The 19,011-nt window shown below is 29.9% G+C and overlaps 1 protein-coding gene and 1 long non-coding RNA gene across 2 annotated transcripts; one reads left to right on the top strand and one right to left on the bottom strand.

Moving 5' to 3' along the window:
* The first annotated feature begins 6,168 nt into the window (after positions 1–6,168).
* Positions 6,169–8,758, top strand: LOC114186073 (double-stranded RNA-binding protein 2-like). Its single transcript, XM_028074085.2, has 3 exons — positions 6,169–6,615; positions 7,182–7,401; positions 7,809–8,758. Exons 1-3 carry the CDS (start codon positions 6,370–6,372, stop codon positions 8,561–8,563), a joined length of 1,221 nt encoding a protein of 406 aa, XP_027929886.1. The 5' UTR covers positions 6,169–6,369; the 3' UTR covers positions 8,564–8,758.
* A 7,132-nt stretch (positions 8,759–15,890) lies between these two features.
* Positions 15,891–18,886, bottom strand: LOC146886530 (uncharacterized). Its single transcript, XR_014995096.1, has 2 exons — positions 18,370–18,886; positions 15,891–16,108 (listed from the first exon to the last, which is right to left on the bottom strand). It is a non-coding gene; the product is annotated as an uncharacterized LOC146886530 (long non-coding RNA).
* Positions 18,887–19,011: the final 125 nt, after the last annotated feature.

The following is a 19,011-nucleotide window of genomic DNA, read 5'->3' as shown; positions in this document are numbered from 1 at the left end:
ATGGGTTGTCGAGCCCGTTTGTGTCATCGGGCACACCTGACAAGTTTGTGTCGATGGGTCGACCCGACTTGGCAAGGTCGTCGGACTCGTTTAGGTCGTCGAGTCGATTGGGCCTGACTAGGTCATCGAGTCGATTAGGCTTGTCGGGTCAACAGGTCGATCAAGTTGTTGGGCCTGCCCGACACGTCTAGGTTGTATGGCCCGCCAAACTCGTGTGGGTTATCGGACCCACTGACTCGTCTTGGTTGTTAGGTAAGTTCGGCCCGTCTTTGTCTTTGAGCCCACCCGACTCATCTAGTTCGTTAGTCCCATTCGGGCCATCGAACCTACCGACCCGTTTATGTCGTCGGGCCAACCTGGTTCCTCTAGGTCGTTGGGCCGGCTCGACACATCTCAGTCATAAGGCCCGCCCAGACGGTGTGGGTTGTCAAGCTTGACCGACCTGTTTGAGTTGTCAAGCCCGCCTGACCCGTATGTGTCATCAGGTCACCTGGTTCGTTTAGGTCATTGGGCCCGCTCGACCCGTTTAGGTTGTTGGGCCTGCTCGACCCGTTTGTATCGTCAAGTCGGTCCGATCCGTCTGAATCGTATGACCAGCCTAGCCTGTCATGGTTGTGAGGTTGAGTGAGAAGAATTTCAAATTCCACCTTTTTCTAGGGTATTTGAATTTCTTCTAATTTAGCTAATTGAAATACTTCAAGAAAATGCATGCATTTAAAATGCTTTTTAATTTTTCTATCTAAACAAAACATTTCATTACAAAGAATTTCAAATTCTTCAAATAAATAAATCACCCTCTTGAATTGCCTCATCCAAACACACCCTTAAATCTTTCAATTACAATGTGAAAGTAATTTGTGATTCAAGTAATTTATAATTTATAGTTGCACAACTATAATTATATATTTGTTATGTTGTATAACTGTTTGATAATTTTTAATCCTTTAATAGATGAAATTGTAGTTAGGTTATTGATTTTGCAAAATCCGGTGCGTCTGTGCATTAAGAAAGTCATATTGACTTAATTTATGTGATATGTTGTACTTTGAAATAATGACATGTATATGTTGAATTTGATTCGCATACGTTAAATTTTTTTAATTTCAATTTTCAATTACTAAAAAACATGTTATATATTTATTAAACAATTAAATTAATACTATAGCCTTATTTGAAATTTCAATTAAATTAAAAAAATAATTTATATATGGAGAACAAATAAAACAATATTCGTTTTCATTTTTTTTCTTTTTCTCTGTAGCATGTCGATATGATTCTTTTAAGAGGACCACTTTCTTGGAAAAACAAACATCACTAATACAACTTAAGTCACACCACATGATAAAGGATGATTTTTTTCCTCAATCATTATACTATTATTTTTTTTTTTATTTGGTCCCTTTTCATGATATGTAAGAACGTTTACACTAACAAGATATATTATTTTGAGCCTTCAGCTTGAACTTCAAACATAGGTAAACTTAATGCGTCCTATCAACAATTATTGTAAAGTATTTCAAAGATTTTTTTGAAGTAAAATGAATTTAATTATAAATACTACTAAGATTGTGATATATATGTTTAAAAGATATTGTAATCTTATAATAAATATACATACTTTTTTATGTTTTCAATTAATGACATTTACTTATTTTATATTTTGATAAAATGATATTCAATTTTCTTGTTTTATTTAAAAATATTTTATTGATTAAAATTTAAACATTTATCATTTTTATTCTATAAATATAGAAAGCAGTCAAATAAATTGTTTTAATAATAAAAAAATTTATATTTATTATAATACTATGTTTATATTAATATCAAAATTTTCCGTTTAATAAACAATAAGAAAGTAAGTTAAAATTAATGAAAATAACAAAAACTAATTAAAACTACACCAATAAAATTAAAAAAAAAAGTTGTGATTTTATAAGAAATTTAAAATTTTATTAAATCTTATTGGAGCATATTTTTATGATATTTTATACTTATGTGAGGTATTTTTTTTATATAGTTTTAAATGCATGCCCAATATTAGGTGACATGAAATAAAATATCTAAAAAAGTAAATAACTCATTATCACATCTCACTTTTCTACATGTAGGTATTCATCCATTCTATGAAAATCAATTAATCATTTCACCTCTTATTGCTATGGTTATGAGTATGAAACAATGAATTTGATTTTTTTAAAATCTAGGAATAAACTTTTCTACGATAATACTTCAATAAAACTTGAATATTTTTTAAATCAAACACTTTCATAACAGTATTTTTTTAAAAAAAAAAAAAAAACTTATTAATATAGTTATATTCATTTATCGTTTATGTCGCTTTTACAAATTAGGATTCGACCGATAAATAAAATTTAAGTGCTCATTGTCCAAATAATTAAATATGCAATGTGTTAGGTATATTTGATGGACTTTATGCATTGCTTACTTATTTAAAAATAGAGAGATAAATAGCTTTTGCAGTACATGAAGATGCCATTAGGTATAGAAAGATGAAGTTTGGGTTCCAACATAATACAGACAAAACTAGACCAGAGTAAGTGCATAAAAAATATTATATTTATTTCATTTTTTTAAAATATTTTTATTTTCCCCATTCTTATTTTCATATCTCGATTCCATTATCCTTTATTTTTCTTTTGGTTTGAAAAGATGTTGTAAAAAAATAAAGTGAGTATAATGCTTCTCTTGTTTTCATTAATGTGTTTCATAACACATGTTTTGAAACTTTTACATGTAAAATTGACATATATTACTAAAGTGAAAGAAAGTTATATAATGTTGTTATAACATATATTACTTGTTCACAACTGATGAGTTTGAGTGACCATTTTTTAAAGGTTAAATGTGTTTTTAATACTTTAACGTAAAAATTAGATTTTGTTCCTTTTAGAAACCTTGAACCAATTTAGTCTATTTTCTATGTAAATGTGTGGATTTAGTCATTTTAACTAAATTTTATTAAGTTTATTTGACGTTTTAAACACATTTCATTATTGTATTTTAGTTTGCTTACACCGTTTGACACATATTTTATTCAATGTTAACTAAGAAACGCGTTTGAAACGTCAAATAAACTTAAACAAATTTGGTTTGAATGACTAAATCCACACATTTCTAAACATAAGAAACTAAATTGGTTCAAAATTTTCAAAAAGAACTAATTCCATTTTTTACTAATAGTTGAAGAATAAAAATATATTTAACCCACGTATAAATAATTTAATATTATCTATCACCCACTAACTATTATAAACCCACTATTAGGTTTATTTATTTCACAAACACTACCAAAAACGACAAACCAACTTACTAATCAAAAATAGGAAACAAATGTTATTTTCTCATAATATCACTCGGATAAGTCACACAATAATTGAACCATGAAACTTAAGCTACAACGTTTTTATAAAAAAATAATTATACTTTAACTATTAATTATAATTTTTATTCAATACTAAACAATTAGTATCATAACTAAAGTGATAAATTGAAAAACTATTTCTTAGAAATATATATATATATATATATATATATTAGGCACAAATTTTAAATTTAATTGTATAGATTTTTTTATATTTATAGAAATTTAAATTTTTTATTTTTAAATTTCATATAATTTTAATTTTTTTAATTAGTATTAATTATTTCAAATTATTTTTATAACATCAAATTACAAAATCATTTTATTTTTTCATCAAGGATATTTTTGTAACTTTCTAATTCTATCTATTTTTACAATTTATTTTATCTATCACATCAATCAAATATTTTACTAACTTTCATAAAATTTATCTCCAAATCCACTTACTTTACCTTCTAAATCTACTCAACAAAAACACATTATTCATAAACTCAAATTCACACAAATCCATCTTTACATTATCTATCAAATCTATCCACACAAACCAACACACCCTTAAAAAACGCCTAATCCAAATAAATTGTAGATGTATTTTAGGATTGTTATTAATAATGCCGACGTGGATGGATCAGAATGATTGACCTTCACTAAAAAACGCACACGATAAATTAAAATTTTGAACATGCTAGTTTGTATAAGCTCAACCTACACAAATATAACGAAAAATGTAAACTATTTTGCTAGCCCATAATAACCTTTTTCAAAATAAAAACATAAATAATAAGTGTTTTTTTAAGTGAATGATATTAGCATAAAATGAATAAGTGTTTTTTTTCTCACTGCAATTTTTAAAACATTTTAAAATTACATCTAACTCTTATTTATCTCGTTGATAATATCTCTTATTCCAACTTTTCATTTCATTTTCATTTATTTATATTTTTAATTTTCTTAAACAATACAAAACATATTAAATTATATATATATATATATATATAAATAAAAGTTCACGAAAATAATTACTATATTTAATTGTTGAAATCTAAATAGAGATCATAAAATTATACGATTTTATATATTATTTAAAATAGTGTATTTCATTGTTTTCTTTTGGAATATTTTATTGCACTACTATTCGTATCATTTGATGAATAATTAAAATTTTATATTATTATATGTATTATTAGTTACACAATCACCTTTTATCTAATTAAATTATATTTTAATACAATTAAAATTACACAATCATCTTTTATTTAATTAAATTATATATTAATACAATTAAAATCATTTTTTAATAAAAAATATTAATATAATTAAAAACCAGTTGCAACACACTTTTCAAAATAAAATTTAATACAATTATAACTTTTCAATTTTGAAGCCACAATTTTATATAGACCCAAAATTAATAACATTTAATATTTATTAATTATATAGTTAGCATTTATTATTTCTCTATGAAGAAACATAATAATGTTACTATTTATTATTTTTTGTATAAAAAATTTATATTAATGTTATTCATTAAAATCGATGACGAAGTGCTTCTTTTTATTTATTTTGTGTTTGTTATTTTATTTTAGATTTTTTCATATTCAAATATTATATTATATTAATTATTATTATATATATAATTAAAAAATTTAAAAGGTAAAATTAGATTAATTTATATTTCTTATAAAATTAAATAATTATATATGTATATATATATATATATATATATTATAAAAAGTAAAATTTATTTATATTACAATCTCACCATCTACTATTATACGAACCTCTAACGATTATTATCATAATCTCAATTTTATTTTAACTTACAAACATATCACACGGAACATTAATTTTTTCAAATGAGATAATTAATAATTTACAGTTGTATATATGAAAACAAAGTATATACATATCTTTTATACATTTTTACTAAATCAGACTCATATTCTCAATAAATAAATTAAAAAAAAGATTAAAATAATTACTGTTGCTAAACAATTAGTATATTAATTTATGCGAAAACTAAAATAAGAAAAATGACACATTATAAATTGTGAATAATTCGGAAAGAAAGTAGGCAAAAATGGCAGTTCCTAAAGTTTAAATAATTAAATAATTGTAGTTAACACCTTAAGGAGGTGCCTTGAAAGTGTTTAGCTGACCTATGTGAATATAAAATTAATGGTCTCATTAACTATGTGATAAGATATTTGCTGTATTATTTAATGAATTAAAGAAAAAAATAATACTTTTTATAAAAGATATGCAAATGTATTAAAAATTTGAGTGTACACTGGACAAAATATTGTTTCATGCATTAAAATGCCATTAATATTTTTATAATATTTATTATATATAATGATTTATAATTAAATAACAGTAGAATAAAACTGTATTGAAATTATTTACACCTAAAACTTTACTGTATCTAAATTAATTTTTAATGAAAAATAGTTAATCAGTATTTTAAAGATGGCAGTGATATTTATTGAAGCTAGCAAAAGCTAACATTAAATAAGATAAGTAGTTGATTACATAGATTAGTAGATTAATAATTAATAGTAATAAATGAAACTTGGTGGGGAAAATGCGAAGTAAATAAATAGTGGTCTCATAAAGCATGAAAATATAGGAAAAGATCACATTCACATCCATGCACTGCACTGGTGCACTGCAGCCTAACCTTTGAGTTGACTCACAACAACAACGCAATAAATAACCTCCCAACATAATTATAATAATATTAATTAATAATAATAATTATTATTATTATTATCATTCACAGAAATTACCCTCCACTCTCCGCTTCTGCACTTTCCTCTCTTTTTCTCACTCCTCAACTTTCTCTCACTAACACAGTCTCCTCTCTCCGTCGACAAACCCTAAGCCCATTCATTTCCACTCCGACCAATTTCCCGGGCCGGTCCGAAATATTCGACCCGATCCGCGTGGCTAACGTCTTCTCGGTGGTGCTGGTGGCGGTGGTGGAAATGTACAAAAACCAGCTTCAAGAGCTGGCCCAACGGAGCTGCTTCAACCTGCCTTCGTACACGTGCATTCGGGAAGGTCCCGATCACGCGCCCAGGTTCAAGGCCACCGTCAACTTTAACGGCGAGATCTTCGAGAGCCCTCACTACTGCTCCACTCTCCGTCAGGCTGAACACTCCGCCGCCGAAGTCGCTCTCAATTCCCTCTCCCACCGTGGCCCCTCCCACTCCCTGGCCGCCAAGATCCTCGTGAGTATTCTCTCTCATTGCCGCTTCTAGGGTTTTTGCTTTCTCCCTTTCTTACTCTGCTTAACCCCCAAATATTTTGCGCACCCAACAACAATAACCCACGCTCTTTGCTAACCTGCGCCTTCTCACCAACCTCCACCCTTTTACTCTTTGTTTATATTAAAACTCGTCGACCTCTTCTACAATTATGCTAATGTTTCTTGTTTTCTTGATTTTTTTAATTAATGCACAAATGTTGCTGGTAGGTGTAGAACTTTGATCATACCGATTAATCCATTGTTTTTTTTTTATTTAATCATGTTAAGTCTTTATTAGAAAACTTTATGAAAGAGAACATAACATGAACATGTTTCTAAAATTAGTAGTGAACTTTATGCTGCTCTGCTTTATAGCTTGTAAAAAGTTCACCTGCTGTAAACTTGTAATGTTTTTTTTTTTTTTTTGTAATTTTGTTGATGTGGAATAAACATGTGTAATGTTTGAACTCATTGCATTGTGTGTCTATGTTGCATATGTGGTCTTTTTTCTTTCTTTCACATGCTTATTGTGTTCAATGTTTTTTATAGGATGAGACTGGAGTGTACAAGAACCTTCTACAGGAAATTGCTCAAAGGGTAGGAGCCCCATTACCTCACTACACAACGTACAGGTCTGGCCTAGGACATTTACCTGTTTTTACCGGGATAGTAGAGCTTGCTGGAATCTCATTTACTGGAGAACCCGCAAAGAATAAGAAACAAGCTGAAAAAAATGCAGCTATGGCAGCTTGGTCGGCTTTGAAACAATGTAAGTTGTAGCTGACTTTGATCTGGAAAATTAGTTGTTTTCATGTAAAATATACATACTTTATGTCAATTTGGCCTCTGAACTTAGCGATATATAAGTTGGAGATTAAAATTGGACACTGGAAACACCCAACCCAAGCCTGATTCCCTATTTCCTCCATTCTCATTACATATGGCAAAAGAATTTGGTTGGCAAATTTATTTGTGATAAGGGAGAATTCTAAAAACCTTTTTTATAGTACATATCTATTTTAGTTCAAAGATAATTTATTTAGAAGACATCGTGCCAGATAGAATTGGTCATGACCTTTTGGCAATAAAACTGCATTTTTCATCTTTTGTGTATCTGATGATTTATGATTCATTTGTGAATGATTGAATACGAATGGGCAAAAATTTTCTTACCAGTGGCAAAAGAGACTGCAAGCTCCTCAACGGAACCAGAGAACAATGATGAACTGGAACAGATCACAATAGCGCGGGCTTTACTGAATTACCGTTTGAAGGAGAAGATGACAATGTCTAATCCAAACACTCCCATTCCATTTCATAAAAGGTTTCAGATTCAAAATCCCAGACCAATCAGTTCTCAACCACCACCAGCCACTTCGTCAAAAATCCTTCCCCTAATTTGCCAAAGAACCGCACCTCGAAGTAAGCCATCAATGGCAACAGCAAATGAAAGTCCTCGAAACAGGCATCCACAGGCTGCAGTGACCAGCGACAATTCCACCCTACCACCACAGTCTTGTGCTTTAGAAAGCCGAGGGACTCGTCCCCTTAAGTTCCCTGCAGTAGGAGCAGCACCTTATGTTCCTATTCGACAAATGAGATCATCTTGCCATGGGATTGCTCCTGCAGTGACTATACGGACTGTAGTACCAGCATTTGCTGCACCACCTTGTCCACCACCTGCCTCAGTGCCACCCCATCCTGTAATACGGGCTTCTCCAATGCGAGTTGCTTCTGCAGTCAATATTCGGCATGCTGTTCCTGTATATGCTGCTCCACCTCCAAGAAGGGATGAACCTGCTCCCATCCAAAAGGATCTACCAACTGCTACTGCCTCTTGCCAACAAGATAAACAACCAGTTAAAATTCAAGATATGGACAAGGCTGAGAACATCGAGACTGTGCGTATTTTGGAGCAGCTGAAAATTTGAAATTTATTGAAGTAGGTCTGATCCATGGGAACACTGTCATGTTTTTGTACTTGATCCTATAATGAGTGATGTTAAATCATCCGTTCTTTTTTCCTTCCTCACCCCATTTTGTCCTGTTAAATGTGACAGTTGCCGCAGGTTGATTAGTATCAGCAGTTCAATTTCTGTGAAATTCAAGGGCAGTTTGGCTTTAAATTTTACTCGTGTTTTTTACTTTATTTATGCTTACCAAATCATGTTATATACCTTGTCAGGAACTCTGCGAGCTTTGGTATTTTTGCTGGCGATTTTTGTGATCAGTATTTCTCCACTCTGGTGTGCGAAATTGCTGCATTCCAGCATCGTAACAGTTGTTTCAGGAAAAATAAATACTAGAAGACTATTCTTTAAAAAATATTTCCTTTCCCCAGGAAGCGGGTGATAGTAATTGATTTTTTAAAAATAAATCGAATTAATTTCGTACTTTTCACCATTTGTTCCATCATCATTCTCGGATTTGAGAAAATCTCTGGCAGAGAACAGGCAAACTGTGCTCCAAGGTAGTTCTTTTATAAGCCATTTGAATCGGACCAACTAGAGTTACGTGTCCCATGATTGTTAGCTTTTTGCTGTTCCAGACTCCAGCAAGTTCCGAAGCTTACTAGTCTTTTTTCATCATCCTTGGAATGGGTGGGGTTCAAAGTTCTCTGATTATCAGAAACTTTTCGCCTGATTCACCTGTTTCTTTAACCGAACTGAGTCATTGCACTCCAATGGGACCCGAGAGTTGAGAGTTTGAGGTTGGTCGCATTTATTCATCCGAACTAGCACTTTTACCCATTCCTATACTGAGCAAAATAATAGATTCATAAAATAGAGCTTGTAACCACTTAGTTGAGAGGTTGCACTGTGATCCTTTTTACCTAGTGATCTTTGTCACGGTCTATTGAAGTAATGGAAAGGAAACACGTATCTTGAAGTGGTTGCAAGTGTGAGGGTGCATTAACTGAGAAGAAACAGGTTGTGTATGTGTGAGGTCACTTTCATCTGATTGTTGGATTAGAAGTGTAAAAGAGTTTCCTGTTAAGAAGGGGTGAAATAGTGTTGAAAGAGGGGTACCTTTTACACTCTGTAAATCACCTTGATACAAGAATTCTGAGATTCTATAATTAAAGAAGCAGAGGCTGAGAGTGATAATCTGAAGCCTATGCCGTGTCGGAGACTTAAATGGAACTCCAGAACGACTTATGGGGCGGTAGTTGGTATTTGTTTAATGCTTCTTTGAATTCTCGACGCAATTTTAACAATTTCAAATCATACTACTTTCTCATTCTCTCATTCATTAATCCACTGCAATTCAACTTTCTTCTCTTTCTTCCATCCTCACTGTAAACAAATATAAAGGATGAGGATGCAAGTTTATCTTTAATGTAAGTTTAGTGGTATAAAACCTTTGCAAGAAATTCAAGAATTTAGTCGCTGAGTTTTTATATCGAAGGGAGATAAGTAAAGTGAACAATGTATAAAGAGAAAAATCTCCAAAAATTTATTATTTCAAGACTTTTGGTTCAAAATGGTGTTAACATTTTATATATATATATTATATTTCATCACTTGAGATTCATTATATCCACAATTCTTCGTAGGTATAAAATGTTTTAACAATTTAAATATGAAATCACAAGTTTTATAGGGAAGGAAGATAACTGAGATGAACAAGATATGAGAAGAAAGACTCACGTTTATTATTTTAAAATTTTAAGTTGAAAATGGTGTAAAAAATTATTACATATAAAATAACTAATAGATAGATACTCACTGCATCCATAAATCTTATATATGTACCCCCAACACCCTTAGTTTATGAATTTTATTGTATTACATAATTTCTAAGATAATTTTTCTTCAATGTAAAGATTTTAAATGACTAATATTTTAATACTTAGTTGTTTATTTATGGATAGAATAGATGCTTTTAAAATAAAAAATAATTTGTATTCTCCTCTTATTACTTTTGACTAATGGCTGCATTCTAGAAAAGACTAATAGATCATTTTATTTGGATATTCTTCAAATGTATCTTCGTTTTGATAAAAAAAAATTCATATTAACTAAATATGGTATAAGTAATATTCAATTTTTTTTTTGTATATGTAATTTCAAAACTTCTCTTTTATTTTTTCTATTGCTACATATTTTATCCATTTTTTTAACTTGTTTTATAACAACAACACCTAATCACCTCTCCAATCTTGATTTTACTTTTTTGTTTTCCTCTGTGTAGTTATATTCAAATGGCATATCAATTTTAGGTCTTGTATGCAATTACTCTCTCCAATCCTTTTCAACTCATTGTTTAAATCGTTCTTATATATGAAATTGCAAATTAATTAAGGAGTTGAAGGATATTGAAAAAAAAATAACGAGTTGATTGATGACCTGAAGACAAGAAAATAGAAATAACGAGTAAGGGTGTTAAAATAAGTCAATTCGACTCACATAAGTTGGTTCAACACAAGCTCAGTTAAAAATGAGATAACTTAACACAACTTACTCTTTGGTGAATGCAAAATTTTATAACTCAACTCTACTCATCATGGATTGATGGATTCACTCATTTAAAGATATTTTATTCTTCAATATATATATATATATATATATATATATATATATATATATATATATATATATATTGTAGTACAGTCAAAATGGATTGACTTAAATCACATTTTTTATAGAAGTACAAACAAAATACTCTCTTATTTTGCCAAACATTATTATAAAAATAATTAAAAATTAAAATATCAACTTGCATAATTTAACAAACAAATAAATTAAATATTTAAATTATTCAAATATTATTAAAACACATTATATGTTTTAAAAAGTCAATGCGTCAACTTTCATAATTAAAAATAGTAAATAATTAAAAAAGAATTATGAAAAAGTTACACGGATAAAATAAAATATTATTGGTGATAAATAAATGATCAACTTACCTTAAACTCAAACCGAACACGTTAAACTCATATATTAAGTTAGTTAGATTGGAGTTCACCATATTTAGAACAAAAAGTAAATTACTTTTAATCCAATTCGGATCGTGATAAAATTGATTAACTCACATATTTAAATATATCTTAGACACCAATGATAACAATCACATCCTCTTGTTGACTGCTGATAAAAAAAAAAATCCTCTTGTTGACAACAAAAATCAAATAGCAAAATACTTAAATGAAAATAAAAAAAAAAATATTTTGAACATATCAATAAATCAATTTCTCTAATAAAAACATAAAGAAAAAAACTCAAATTTAAAAAAATAAAACCCAATTGAAATATAAATTCACTAACCAAATCATTCAAATTTTTCCTCTCTACCGTTATACTTGGAGTAGACTTTTCCAATCTTAGTCAAAGATCATTATTTCAAAAAATTAAATCTATAATAAGATTAGTGAAAATGACGACAAGGGGCGGTGTTGGAACAAATGTGAAAAGAATATGGTGTGTGGATATTATTAACCTGGTCAAACTAAGTTGGCCTATTAAATTCTATTTCTTTATATTGTTAAACTAATTAATGTGGTCAGACTACAATTCTTTAAGTAATTATTCTCATGGAGCACTCAAATTTATTTATTTTGAAAAAAATATCCACAATGCAGAGTTTTGTTTGAAAATACAACTTTGTAGGTGGAACTCGCATTCTCTTTCTTGACTTTAAAAATAACACTTTTAAAATTCATTTAGCAAGACTCACAAACCAAATCACTATTTTCTCATCTCTTTTATTCATCACAAACATTATATGAATTTTCGACAATTAAATGCAAGTTGAAACATATGTCTCCTCTCTATGTGTATGTGACGTAGAGAAATGGCTTATGTTTTCCAATACATTCGTTTTATGTTTGGTTTTATTTACAATATAAGACACGTTTAGTTAAAAACTAAAGATTTTAAGATAATTTGTGCAATGGTTTATCTATATATAAAAGAGATTATATATATATATATTCTAATTTTACCTTTTAAGTAATTGTTATTATAAACAAAAATATTATACTTTTATTTTTATATTTTAAATAATCGTAAATTTTAATTGTATTATTTTTAAAATTAAAATAATTATTTTATATTTTTTTATTTTAAATTTAATAATTTTTTAAAATTAAATTAATTACTTATAATAAAAAAAAATGACACACATACATAATGCATTATGTGTTTCCACTAATTTATGTAAAATGAATTCAAATGACCGGTGAAGGGAAACTTATTTAATTGGATTTGATTGGACTAGTGAAAACACATTTCTTATCAAATGTATGATAATAAAAAATAATAAAATTAAAATAATTTTTGCGATTTATTCATAAATAGTTTTTATTTATTTTATAACATCTCGTTTAATAGAGTAATTATACTAAGAAAAATATTACATATTTAATAATTTAAGCAGATAAATCATATATTAAGAGTTTCTATTACATTTATCCAAGACATAAAGACAAAAATGGTACACCGACACAATCTAAAATTCTAACCAAAAATGAAAAAAAATAAATCTTACAAAAGTTTTTCAAAAGATACAACTTAGCAATGAAAAGCAAATTTAAAGAACTAAACAACTACACTATTGTCACCATTATTAGGATACTAAACACCTAAATCATCATATGCTCACACCAGATATTAATGATTATTAAAAAAGAATAACAAAAACACGAGAACCACATACACAAAAGATGGTAAGTTAATATAAAAGAAATGTTTCATTATTAGAAAGCTAAGTAATTTATATCATTGTAAGCAACAAGCTATATCATAAAAGATCAATTAGACTTAGTTATTCGGATAGCAAGCATTTGTGTAGAACTACTTGGAAGCTTTAACACTTGTGATAGATAATTTACACCAATAGGTTAATGCTATACATGTTTCTAGATTTACAAATGGCTACAAATATAGATATAGATGTAATATAGTTATTAGAATTTTAGTGATAAAATGATTTATTGAACAACATTAATTTATAAAATGTAAACAACTAAAATGATGTATATTTATTCAATTTGGAATGAATTTTAGGTAGACATTATGAAAAATAAAGTTATTCTATTTAATAAGTGGAGAAACCAGAAACCCTTCAAGATATACTTATTACTAATGACCCATTTATATGTAAGTATATTTTTTTAGTTTTTATTTCTTTTTATTTATTGGATATATTATTTTTTACAATTTTGTCCTTTTTATATTAATAGTCATGTGTTTTTCTTTCATATTATTTTCGTTAACATTTATGATGATATGTGCATGACATATGTATGAAATATTGTTGGAAATAATTAAAGTATAAGTCAAAGTATTGCATTGAGTACAAATAACAAAGCTAAATATCATGTATGAGAATTTTTTTATAAATCAATTATTTTAAAATTTTAGAATAAAAGTATGTCAAATCTTTGGGTTGAGCTTAATGTCACATATGAGTGATGGTTTCTCAAGGTGGCCGAGTTAGACAATCGTAATAATAACAACAAAAACATAATCATCATACCCACTACTACAATGGAATAACAAAAAATCATTGTATAGTTGGAGGGAAATATCCAATATAAAAGAGACTAATCCTTGAAAAAGATTGTTGAGATAATCAAAATATTAATCAAAGTCACACATAAAATAAAAATAATAAAATTAAACACCATATAAAAAAAATTATATATATATATAATATAATATAATATAATATAATATAATATAATATAATATAATATAATATAATATAATATAATATAATATAATATAATATAATATAATATAATATAATATAATATAATATAATATAATATAATATACACACTTAATGAATTCTTGTACGAAAAAAATTGTATATGTGGATATATATACATACATGATGATAATAATGTTTACCTATGTCTTATTTTACTTTAGTGCACTCATGATACTTATCTGTTACCGAATGTATAAGTTGCATGTATGATAATTTTGTTATCTTCTGAGTAATAATTAATTATATAAAATATTTATGAGATATTTGAATTCTATAATATATATATATATATATATATATATATATATATATATATATATATATATATATATATATATATATATATATAGTTATAATACCTTTTGAGTATGCAATCTAGTTCTGTAAGACATTTTTTAGTAATTTCTAAGTTCAACAATTAAATTCTTCATTTCATTATTAACTATTCAAACAATTACAACAGTTATCGAAAAAAAAAATAATACAAACTCCTATTCTCACTCAATTATAATGGTACAATTTAACTTATGATACTATCACATGCAAGATATCCACGGTAACTAAAAAAGTACTTCTCGTTTATAACTTAAACTCATTATTAAATAAACTACAATTTTACTTATCTTTATTTTTTTTGTTCTTTAAGGAATTTACAACTTATGAGTAAATAACATTAAAAGAACTATTATTTCACTTCAAAAATAATGGAAACTCTAGTCATAGAACACACACAAAATAAAATATATATCAAACTCAAATCTAAAATATAAATCTTCACCTACATCCAATGGTCCTTGCATGCAAGTTGTGAAAATAAAATGGAAAGAGAAAAACTGACCAAGCTACAATTAAGAATTTATGTTATGTCGTAATTGTTTCTAACTTTGAATTCCAAAAGGTTTCACGGACAAGAGGGAAGAAACTTGATTTTGTTATTGTTGGTCTCATTGTTATTGGCACCCATAGCCTTTTCTAAACACACACCCCTTAATCGTTTTTTTGTTTCTGCAACAATTTGTATGTGTGTCTAAGCTCTAAAAGTCCAACCCTTACTTTTTCTTTTATTTGCTAATCGCTAATAGTAGTAAACGTGCAGCACATGCGATTTATTAAATATGATAAATGTTATACATAATGTATAATCTAATGTTAAAATCAATTATTATATGCATCTCGAAAATACACGTTATCATGTCAAAAACTATGTAAATCATATATCAACAAGATGAAATATAGTACGGAGTAACAATAATAATCATACTTGTAATGTATTTATAACCACAATTTAGTTACATGGAACTCCAAACCAATCACAAAATAAATAAGCACATTGGAGAGGTTTAGCTACATGACCAGTGGATATAATATTTATTCTCAGTCTATAACAAGCTAAAGCCCAAAAACAAGTCAAAGATTCAGAAACTAGTAAATTTTATATTAGAGCTGTGAAAATAGTTGAAATCTGCGAGTTAATCTGGTTCATCACGGGTTTGAGTCGGTTTTGTAACATACCTCCAGGAATATTACTTGGAAAAATAATAATAAAAGGAAAACATACTCATATTCATTAAACATAATTTCCCAAAAAGGTAGGAAATTTAAAATTTCAGTTATATCTTACATCACACATGATTTAAAATTTATCACAGACCACTCATAGTTTTTAAAACATAATAAAAACATTTAACAGAAATCTTCTTGAAACATCCCATAGACCCCTCTCCGTGCCTATGTAGCTCCTGGCTCACCTGCATCAGTATCTGCTCCCGGAAAAAATTTATCCGATCATCGCCACACACACAAACAGATAGGGTGAGCTATGCATATATAATGAATAAATATGAGAAACCCATACCAAAAAAAATTTCATAATCATTTATATTTAAACCTTTCAATTCCCTCTCACTCAAGATCCATTATGAGTGACATGCACATGCTCTTGGTCTTGGGATTTCTTGTGCTCCCACGAACCTTCCCGCTCGTGGTCAAACCTACGAACCTAACTCGTTCGTAGTCCTACCCTACGGACCTCCCCGTCCGTAGTCAAACCATCCGAAGCTCACCCGCTCGGACCATGACACGCATGCAATCACCATACTATGGACCTCCCCGCCCATAGCAGCACCAGGACTAACTTGTCCATTATCCCATCATGCGGTCCCAACTCATCACGAACCTCCCCGCTCGTAACCTCATCCGAACACATCCCGGACCCACTAAGAACTTAGTCCTTAAAGCTCAAAGGTTAGCACAACAACCTGCCGCAGCAGAAAATAAAACACCGACACTGCCTAGGCAATTGTCAAGTGGAACAACTTCACTGACCGCCTGGCACCACACTCAGCGCTGCTAGGCGCCAGGTTACAGGTACCAAATCAGAAACAACCTCACTTCGCCTGGCGGTAACAAACAACCCGTCAGGCGCCACACATCCACACAACAATACAAGCATCGAATCTCGCCTGGCGAGACCAACCACTAAGGCCAGGCGCTGGCCTAAGGAAGTCCAGAATTTAGAATACTCATTTACAAAACAATGTCAACGTTATTAACCGACACCTATTACAGTTTTATCAATAATTTTCTCTACAGATGTCTAATTGAGGTGATTCCTTTTTGGTTAGAAACTGGACTTCCATATCTTTAATTTGACTACCAAACCACTATTTTTGGAGGTCTAAGCTATTGGCAATTTAAAAACGAAAATCAGGGATCCTCCAGCGTTTTTCCAGCTTTCCCGTCCCGACGTCTGCTCACTGTTTCGATCGTTACGTTTTCCATAGACATCCAAATGAGTTGATTCTTGTTGGGTTGGAAACTAGACTTCCGTAGCTTTAATTTGACTATTCATACGAAATTTTTTAACGTTCGAACAAAGAGCAGTCCTCATTGTAAAGTGACGAAAAAGTTTAGTTTAATCAAAACTTTAAAATAATTGAATTTGTTTATTCTAGATTTGGTTGCCACCACGAATCCTATGAAGAGAATTCCATTAGTTTGACTTTACTTTCATTCAAAAAGGTACTGACGCATTGTTTACAAAGAAAAGAAAAGAATGAAAGATTGGCTATGCATTTAAGGTGGTATGCCTAAAACATAAGGCATGGAAACAAAATGTCGTGTGGGTCCGTATCTTCTCTTACTCTTGCATTATCACATTGCTAAGAGACCAAAGCTGCACCCCATACCCTTTGCATGCCCGTGGGCCCCTCCCCAAAATAACACCACCTTAACCAAACCATGGGTAGAATAAAGAACCCTTGTATTCATGTGATATCTAATAAAAAAGAAATCTTGGTCCCACCTGGACACTATACAAAGACAAAATCTAATCCCCAATCTAGATATAGGCTACGTCCCCATAAGGTCTCCACTCCAAAAGCATCGCAAAACCATTTCTCTATTGGTATGAAGCTATAATAACAGTATAACTACATCACTTGTATATGCGCATATTCAACGTCGCACCATACCGAACAATTGGAAATATACTGCACGACCCATCACTATAGACAACCCCACAATTTGAGAGGTTTGACACCCTTCATGCTAGGTGACTGCAGACGTTTTTCTGGTGTCAAAGCTCATCCTCACACATCACTACAAAACTCGAAATCAGGAAACTCGACCATCGATCAAACTTCTTCCACGTTTTAACCGCGTACATGAAGAGAAATGAAAAGAACACAACATTTATCACCCCCTCATCGGGAAAACCGCGTTCATCACGCAGCAACCCAGACCCAACGGTTACTGTCCCAAAACAGACTGTAAAGAGACCCAACTTGGCCCATGTCACAAACGATTCCACATAGGGAAATTTTAAACATCACGCCAAGCAGAAAGGGATAAAATCATAATAATCACAAGAATAGGGTCACCAAGCAGATTCAATACTACGGAAATCACATTCTTTATTGCTTGATTATCACAGTCAGACTCTCTCAAATCACATACAACAAGCATCAAGAGAATAAATGACAAATAAAGATTTAAAGACACAATTTGCAGCTCCCCTAACCTGGAACTAAGCTTCCAAGGAGTTCCTTCAATGGTGGTCTCCTTTCTTCTTCTTCTCCACACCTTTCCTCCAAAATTTTCAGGTCTCCCTCTCTTCCACACTTTTCTGCACTGCATTTTTTTTTCAGACTTCCCTTCCCATCTTTATGCAAATTTTCGTCCAACTGCAATGGAGGCTCATCAATGCCACCCCCATCTATGCCTAGGTTCTGAATATAATAAAATAATAAAAAAATAAGAAAAAAATAAGAAAATGTGGAAATTGAACTTCTTTAGCCAAGGTTCGAAGTAAGGACCATAGGTTTCCCCCTCTCACGCTCCAACCACTTAGCCATTCCACTTTTATTACTAAATATGTGTATACAATAAAATATAAATTATAGTTCCGTTTTCTCTTTCTTAAAAGAAAACATTAAAACTCACACAATTTACATACATAGGACTTGAACCCAAGTCCTCACACACAACCCCAAAGTACTCTCACCACTTGAGCTAATACTTTGCTACATCATGTTAGTCCAATTAACGCTCTTGATTTCTTCCCAGATATAAATTAAATATTCATTTTTTATTTGAATTTTTTCTCGGGTCTTACAGGTTTTGGTTGAATTTATTTTACAAATTTTAATACAGGTTGATTTTT

This window comes from Vigna unguiculata, chromosome 5 (genome assembly GCF_037176805.1).
Source record: "Vigna unguiculata cultivar grain cowpea cultivar isolate G323 ecotype 2 chromosome 5, ASM3717680v1, whole genome shotgun sequence".
Classification (NCBI taxonomy): domain Eukaryota; kingdom Viridiplantae; phylum Streptophyta; class Magnoliopsida; order Fabales; family Fabaceae; genus Vigna; species Vigna unguiculata.
Note: the sequence above shows the minus strand (reverse complement) of the source record. Positions and strands in the feature narration are given on the sequence as shown.